The sequence below is a fragment of the Gallinula chloropus genome (assembly GCF_964237585.1).
Source record: "Gallinula chloropus genome assembly, chromosome: 10".
Taxonomy (NCBI): Eukaryota; Metazoa; Chordata; class Aves; order Gruiformes; family Rallidae; genus Gallinula; species Gallinula chloropus.
In genome coordinates, this window is record NC_140095.1 from 12,322,698 (window position 1) to 12,331,555 (window position 8,858).

Consider the following 8,858-nt stretch of genomic DNA (forward strand, 5'->3'; position numbering starts at 1 on the left):
CCTTCTCCTGACTTCCAGTGGAAATGAGAGACTGAGAAGGGAAAGGTCCATTCAATGTCCCTTCAAATTACAGTCTGACAAAACAGGCTCAAATGAGAGAGACCTTAGCTTCGTGATATAATCAACAATTAACACTCTGAAGTTGCTAATATGCTCCCAGAAACTGTTTGCTGTTACACCAAGTACCTCCCTTCACTGGGAATTTATGTCTGCTGCAAACAGGCTGAGGCAGAGCTCAGTTTCGCCAGCGCAGCCAGCTGGACGCCCCTTGGGAATCTGCACTGGATAAAGTAATTGATTCGGTTCTCCCCACACAGCCAAACCAAGACAAACAGAGAAAACAGCAGTTAAGTCACACCCGGTGGGAATTTTGTCATTTTCTAGTCACATGACACCATAAAAGTAGCATGTCCTTCTGCATTCGCTTTGTCAATGGAAAAGCCACTAGAACTATTAAATCCCAGCTAAGTGAAAGTTCATTTATCCCATGAAGAAGGGGGTAGTTAGGACAATCACATTTCCTTCAGATAATATTGATTGCATAGCCAAGGGATACAGGCACACATTGTCATTTTCAGTGTAACTTGGAATGCTGGAGATGGTTTCCACTGAGCTCTCACCCCTGATGTTGTTCTTCAGTGGTGAGATGCTGTATCCTGGGTTTGTTAGGATTGTGTTCGATCAGCCAGTCAGCAAGCCAAATCTGTGGAACAAAAAGCCCAAACACTTTCAGTTTTCTGTCCTTTTCTATGAAGTTTGTGGGAGAACAGTAAAAGCTTTATTGGAAGCCTCTGATGCAGACACTCTCCCACTGTGCAGCGAAATGAAGACCTTTCAGGAAGATGGACATACCAATAACCTGTGTTTTCTCAACCTTCACAGCTTGGATTGCTTTTGAACAATTCACACTGACCTTTAGAAGACTCTTCCTGACAATGCTTATCTTTGCATATGTATAGGAACACTTCGGCCATACTTCAGATAATCCAGTCAGCTCTGTTTCAGAATGAGACTGTACAACGTGCAGGAAACTGGTATTTCTGAAATTAATTTCCTAAGTTTTCCAGCAAATTGTACTGAATTAAGAATGGGGGAGGCAGCATAGGAAAATGCTCAGTGTCCTAAATTCATCTGCCAATGTCTTGCCCTGGCCTTAGGCAAATTAACCTTTTGCCTGGATTTCTCCACTTGTAAAGAGAAGTTTTTAGCACATCCTTATTTACTTCACAGGGCGGCCGCTGAGGATTAGTTTCTGGAATGCTAAATACAACGAACTTCACACCTTACTGTGAAGTGAAAGAAGTGGTACAATAGCGGAGGAGTAAGGTAAGCAATGCTGTCCTTTTCCTACCAGGTACAAAATGTTCCGTTTTCTGAGAAAGAGAAAACCAGGAGAGCAGCCAGGCAGTCCTCAGGGGTTAGGCACCTCTGGTCAAGGACAGCAAGAGCTCAAGACAGAAATGGAAAAACGAACAAGACCACCACCACCACAAATCCCAAAACACGAAGTCCAAAAGCCCTTAGAAAGACTACTGGGGACCAGGAGAAAAATGTCAATCATTTGTGCCTGGTGAAGTTTATCTGGTGTTATTTAGGGAACCTGCACTAGCAGGTATTTCTGAGAGGCCAGGTAGTTTCTGTTGCCATCTTCAAAAGGAAAGGAAGAGAGAGACAAACTACCCAAACTTCAGTTCTAATTCCTAGTATACTAGAAAAACACCCACAAAACCCCATCCCATCAAACTCCCTGTAAGTCACCTAGCAGACAGCAAACTTAAAAGCAGTAGCCAACATCTATTTCCCCCCAAAACCGGTATCAAATCAACATTATTTTCCTTCTGTTACAAGGTGACAGACCTTGTGTGCATGGGAGGAGGAGGAAATAGCGGGTTTTCATTTTAGCAAAGCAATTGGCACTGTTTCATAGAGCTTCATAGCTTTCTTACAAGCAAGGAAGGAAAGAATATTCTAACTATTAGTTACAACATAACTGGCTAGAAAACTGTGCTCAGAATGCAGAGGTTAATTGGAAGCAAAACCAACGTGTTAGAGAAATGCAACTTAAGAGGTAAGAGGGAAAAAATTCAATTTAAGATAGCAAAGAGCTGTCTGAAATGAAAATTAAGAGATCATAACACTGTTCAAATATATAATAGGTTGCTGCAAAAAGAGGGAGGTATTCCATTGTTTCCAATGTCCTCTGGGGATAGCAAAAGGGAAAAAAAACCCCAAAAAACTACGTAATTGGCTAAAAATTAGAGCACAGGAGATTTAGACTAACTTTTAGTGAAGCTTTTCAACTAGCTATAATTAAGCACTGGAACAGATTGCCTCGGGAGACTGCCGATTCTCCAGCTTTTGGAGTGCTAAAGAACAGGCCAGACAAACATTTGTTAGGAATGGGTAGATACAATCGGTCTGGCCTTTGAGCAAAGGGATGGATTAGACGACTTCATCTCTGTTTTCTAGATTTCAGTGGCAACAGTGCCAGACACACAGATAAAGCAAAGAGGTAATAAAGCTAGAACAATCACAGTACATTTCATCTGACCCCACATAGTTCACAGAAACACCTCTGAATTATTTTTCCAGCCTTTTTTCTGAAAGGTATCTTTTAGAAAAAACGCTGTGTTGATTAAAAACCTGTTAACGATGTAGAAACCACCACAGCTGTCAGTAAGTTACCACACATTAATTATCTTCATTCCTGAAGTACTAGTATGAATGCCTTGAACTTCAGGAATACAAAAAACATTCCAGAGGGAGGCAAGCTAATTTTGTTTAGGGACTGAAAAAAACCCAAACAGGAAATTAACATGAGTCTTTCCACTAAGAACTACAATTTGAGTGACATCCATGGCTAAAAGCAACAATATGAGAGGAGGGCAAGATACATCAGCTTGATAACTAGAAAGGGCTCACAGAATTTTCTGTAGGTCAATTTGACCATTCGAGACAGGTTTCATTTGGAAGACCTGTCATTCATTTTCTTTGTGAACTGTAGAGCATCCCAAGTAAATGCTAATCAATGCTGCATAGTCAAAATGATAGTTTATCCTAAAGGAGGATTGATAACACTAAGTTAAATAAACATAACAATTACAAAATACGAACAGTCTTGCTAAGAACTCTACAGTATTTTACTCAAGTGTATAACTACCACCAGCTCAATTAGCATCGAATCTCTTAATATCTACAGTGTGAGAGCTGTTTAATCTCAAACTCACCTCAGAAGCAGTAAATTAAGTAAAATCTTATATTTGGCATCATATGATCATATCTATTTGCCTTCCCAGCCATCTATAACAGCTACATGTTAAAAAGAGCTTTACAGAAGCCACCTAAGCAGCTATCACTTCATCAAGGCTGATTTCACTTAGCCCCAGCCCTCCTTTCATCTGCTGACAAACCAATCAACTCCTTGAAAGGCAGACTTTGTTTGATTTGCTTATTAGCAGGTAGCCAAAGGAGCACAGCTCTTCAACACGAGTCGTTGTCCTATACAGAGGAACTCTACTAATACAAAGTATTAGTCTTAGATAGAGGGACTCTGCTATCACAAAGCAAACATATCAGAAAGCCTACAACACAACACCGATAGCCTGTACATACCATTGGATCTGCTGGCTTCTCTTTGCACAGTGCTGTGAGCCCTGCTAGTAACGTAGGCTTTACATAAAGGTTCAAGTAATCCCTGGCTCTTTGTCCAGCTGGAATTGGCTCCAAGATCACTGTAACGAGTAACCACAGGTGTTGGGAAGCAGCTTGCAGAGCGATTAAAAAAGACATTCTTTCAAAGGTTGCTCATATAGGAGCTGCTGTTTTCCTTAATAAGTTAATAATACATAATAGTTTTTATAGCTTCTCCCACAACAAACTGCAAAGAAATTACCTAAAACCCCTTCACAAATTCCATGAGGTAATCTTACTAATTATAGCCAATTATGAAAGCAGAGGAAATCAGATCATCTGGGGGAAACCTATATCCTTCAAGATGCATTGGGGGCTGGAGAGAAACAATATATCCACGCTCAGTACTACTTCTTGCAGTGTGAAATTGGTTTCTGAAGACCCTGAAAAACTCACCTTAAGTTCTGCTGTGGCATCAGAGTGAGGAGAAGATGCATAGTTTACATCAGGCAAGGTTTGTTAGAGAAGTGCAACATCTCTTATTAAACTGATACAGTTGGCAAAAGCAGATATGTTTTTCCAGCAGATTTCCTTGCATCAATCACAAAGCCATCTTTCAACTGCTACATTACAAACGAGATCCTCTCCCAGCTTTTCAAGGTTCTATCACCCATTTCTCTGGCATTTAACCTTGGAATTACATTATCACATGACCATCCAGCTGCTGTTGAACAGGAATTACTTAGCCTGAGCCCAAGAGAATTAGATTTCTCAAGTCACCAGGAGTTCCCTAGACTGACAGTGCTATAAGGATGTTCTGGAGTGTAATAGTTTCACATTTCCTCTCATTTACCAGCTTTGTCTGCTCCAATTCCTAGACTACAGACTTGGAAAAGCAGAGAAGGAATCCCTGTAACTATAATGGCTCAAGATAGATTTTAGTATGCCTTCCATAGCAGAAGATATCAGTTTATACACAAATAGAGACTCATATTCTTATAAAGCAAACCCAACCTCTTCTAAATCAAATTGTTATCTAGAGTCTGGACAGAGACAAGTAATAACTGGGAGGACACTATTCTCCTATAGACAGAACATGTATAATTTGTACCATTTTACCTTCTGGAAACATGAATCGAATTTCTCTTTCTGCTGAGGAAATGCTGAGGCTGCCATGGAGTGCATTCCTCAGGTCATCAGTCCCATAGATTGCTCTTAAACTGAAAACAAGAGCAATAACAGCTTAGTTGGCAGCTGCACATCTTTCAAGCCTCTGCAATCTGAGAGCATATAAAGGCAATATATATGGACTAATTAACAAGGCTCTGGCTGGATTTAATTTTTAAACAGAATAAGTAGCTACCTAAAATTTAAGCTCATGCATTCAGCATTCTCCTTAAAATGGGTGACCTTCACAAATTAAACAAAGGTAAAAAGCTGAAGAGCTACGTTGATCACAGTTTTATAGGTATCAGGCCACTCTAAATCTGTATCTGTATTGTAAAAGAAAAAAATAAAGGAAAAAGAAATAAATTCTGGTTTCAGAAAGGCAAAATCCTACTGACTTCACCAAGGCCCACTCATGAGTTACCTGTGAGGGTGAGTTCTCCTGGCTTTTATGCTGTTTGATGGTCCAAGCAATTCCTTCCAGTAAGAGACTGCACAATGTCTGGCAAGAACCATGGCAACTAAAGGTCCAGAACTCATGTATGCCGTTAAATTAGGAAAAAACACTTTTCCATACTGCTCCGCGTAGAAGTTGCTACATTGCTCTGGGCTCAGCTGGAGTTTCCGTTTCTATAAAGTGTAAAAGGAAAAAAAAGAATGAAAAAAGCTAAAAAACTTGCTAAATTAACAGATAGCTTGCTACCTCATGTGAGGTACAGTGGCATCTTCGAGTTCAGAACAGACACAGAGCAACTTCCCAGCCTAATCTAATTCTCCCAGATCTGATCCTCTTTGAGACAGAGAAACAAAGAGGAAGGGTTTTCCAAGTTAATTAGGCAAACCAGCTATTTGAGTAAGATGTGATTTTAGTAGAGGCTAACTCCAACATTTTATAACTGCTGGGTGACGTAAAGTACAGTCAGGGCACTGCATAGGAAAGGTGAAGAGCGTTGCAAGGGCAGGATTTAATTTATCAATGGCTCTAGCATAATGTTCTACTTCTAAACAGCTTTCTCTTCAACCCACACTGTTAATTACACAATTGTTCTGTTTTTCAATCAGTACTCTATGCTTTAGGATTCTCACAATAGCTACCTAGCCTGCAGGTGCCCAGGATTAGGACAGGTTTGGGAGGTGGTCAGAAGGCATAGAGCAGTCACAAAAGCACAAGTAAAACCAATAAAATTAAACTGCGTTCTTTGAGCAATAGAGAGTTCCACCAATTCAGACTCCTAATAACCTTGGTGCCAAAAGTCACCCAGGACACCAGGATACATTATAATGATATTATTGATGAAAAAGAAAACCTAATTTATCTCATCTGATACATTTTGCATTTTAAAAAGCAAACAGAAAGGGAATAAATTATAAAAAGAACACACGTGGAAAAGGGCACCTACGAGAATAAGAAAAATTTCAACATTTCCAGGAAAAGAAACCAACAAACAAACCACCCAACCAACCAAAAAACAACATAAACTCGTATCTGGCAGCCCAGTCGCCGCTCGTTCGCTCGCTGTCACAGAGCCAGATACCACGGCCAAGGGCGCTGCCGTGGGGCCAGGAGGGAAGGAGGAGGGAAGGGGGAGAGGAGGAGGAGGAGGAGCCCCAGCTCAGCCCCAGCGCGGAGCGAGGGCGCAGCGCTCCCCAGCGGCCATGCTGTGCCGTCCCCGCCGCGGGCTGCCCGCGGCGCAGCGAGGGGCCGGGGCTGGGGGCCGGGGCCGGGCGGGACTCGGCGCGGTCCGGCCCACTGACCCTCACAGGCAACGCCCGGCAGAATGGAACGAGCAGTCAGGCACCGCGCGGCGCTGCCGGCTCCTCTCCGAAGAGCCAGACGTACCTCCCACTTCCAGTATCCGCCGCTCCTACTGCCCAGATTGACTTCGTGCAATGGGGTTTTATTTCAAACGCTCCTACAGAGCAGTTGTGTAAAGCTCCGCACGAAAGAAGGGCGAAAGAACACTCTCTTATCAGCTAAGGGCGTATCTTCTCCTACTGCAACCCCTGCTGAAAGTACCACCCTGGAGCCTTTGCCGCCAGCACAGGTCCGGCTCATGGCAGCACCACAGCCAGTCCGAAATATACAAGCACAAGCTCGGTAAGGCCTGTTTAAATGAAGCCTCTGGCATACATTTAAATAGCCATAAAGTCCATTTACATTAAAAACAGCAGAAACAAACAAAAAACCCACAAACGTCAGGCCACAAGTGGCCAGCCATCTAATTCAATGAATTCTCAGTCACTAGGGAAACGCATCCTGTTTGAAACCCTGGGATACCAGAACAAGGCTCTCACCAAAGAGTTACTTTTGGAGAGTCCACATCTCTGCTGCATACGTTTGCAAAATGCGAGTTTATTAACCCAGTCTGTGTTTTCCTGTGGTCATCAAAGTAGTCAACTTGTTTGTACCACCCAGTGCAGCAGTAGGATGTCTCTTTACAGAATCTGGCAGCAGTGGCTGACGACACATGAAATACACAAATTGATTTTGGACAGGTGAGCTCAACTGCTGAAAGTTCAGATAACTATTGTTCTGATTTACAAACTGCAGCTGTTTTCTCCAGAGCACAGCCTGTTACCTGAACGATCAGAAATCCTGATCGAAGAATGAGATCTTCTATTTCTTCTTCTTTATCAACAACATCTGGTTTGATGAGGGCCAGAGTTCTTTCCACAAAAATCTGATGTTCAGGCATTAAATCTTCCATCTTGGCTCCTAAATTAGGACTCAGGTGCTCCTTTCATACTGCAATGACACCAGTTCGTGGGATTAGGAGTTTGTCGACTGCACAGTCACCAGTGGTGACATTTAGCATGTCCTCTAGGAACAGAGCAGATCATCTCTGTTTCACGACATCCCAGTGACATTTTTCTCTGGACTAGTTAGCACACTGCAGTTTACACTCCCATTTTCAGTGCAGTGGTATTTTGTGGAAAATAAGCCCCAAATTACTAGCTGTTAGCCAATCATTAAGTGTAAACTATTCTAATAGTTCACTAATTAACTCAGACACTTTGCTATGTGCAAGAGAGAGCCAGGCTTGGGGCATGCCCACATCGTGCATCCACCCATCTTGCACCACCAGACCCAAAAGCTGTGTTCTCATCCTGGTACCACACTGCAGATGGGACGTGGTACTTGACACTAGCCTACCTGTAAGCCTAAGGGTATTTCCCAATTATTAGTCAATCGTCCTATTTATGGACTCAAGACAGAACGTTAGTTTTCCAACTGACCGGGCCATTAGCTGGCTATTAGAATACAAAATTGTTTGGTTACCAGAGGCACTATTCAGAGGGGTTTCCTACAGACTTGTGGCCTCCTTCTCCCCTCAGTCTGCATGCTCACAGCCCAGGGCTTTCTCCACCTGCACCGGACAAGGCACCCAGGTATGCAGCCGACTGGCCAGCTCACTGCTGCAAAAATCATCTACCTGACTGCTCGGTTAGTGCTGCCTGCTCGGCGGGGCTGATCTTTTCTGCAGATACCTCTGAGCCTCCTCATTCGCTATCATATTTGGTTTAACGGGCTGCGGCCTCCGTCGAGGAGAGGAAAGACGGAGAGCTGAGCGCCGGACCGCCGGGGCCGCCCGTGCCGGGGAACCAGGCTGGACGTGCTCACAGCGGAGCGCTCGGAACGGCGCTGATACGCCCCGTCACGGAACCGGCGGCCCGAGAGGCCCGGAACTCGATGGAGACCTGAGGATGCGACTCCCTCCTCTCCACAGACCACTCCCCACCGCCCGATCCGCGAAGGGGATCAGTCTCGCCCGCGCTAAGGGACCGGCCGCTCCGCCAGTGGCTCCGCCTAGTCCACCCCCACAGCCCAACGCAGCCCCACCGCCGTCCCGCTCGTTCCCGCCCGGGCCAGGGCCGTTGGGCCTTTCCCTCCCGCCGCACCATGCCACGCACCGTCCCGTTCCGCCGCCGTTGCCAGGCGACATGGGGGCCGGCTCCCCGGGCGGAGCGGCCACAAGATGGCCTCCGCGCCCCTCGGCGGTGTGCGAGGCCGGGAGGGGGCGGCAAAGATGGCGGCCGCGGATCGGCGGCGTGTGGGCAGG

General features: G+C 44.6%; 1 protein-coding gene across 1 annotated transcript; it reads right to left on the minus strand.

The window, feature by feature from the left end:
• Window positions 1-501: 501 nt before the first annotated feature.
• NME5 (NME/NM23 family member 5) lies at window positions 502-7,505 on the minus strand (the record flags this gene model as incomplete). Its single annotated transcript, XM_084268623.1, has 5 exons — window positions 502-703; window positions 3,613-3,731; window positions 4,750-4,850; window positions 5,222-5,427; window positions 7,377-7,505. 5 exons carry the CDS (start codon window positions 7,503-7,505, stop codon window positions 617-619), a joined length of 642 nt encoding a protein of 213 aa, XP_084124749.1. The 3' UTR covers window positions 502-616.
• Window positions 7,506-8,858: the final 1,353 nt, after the last annotated feature.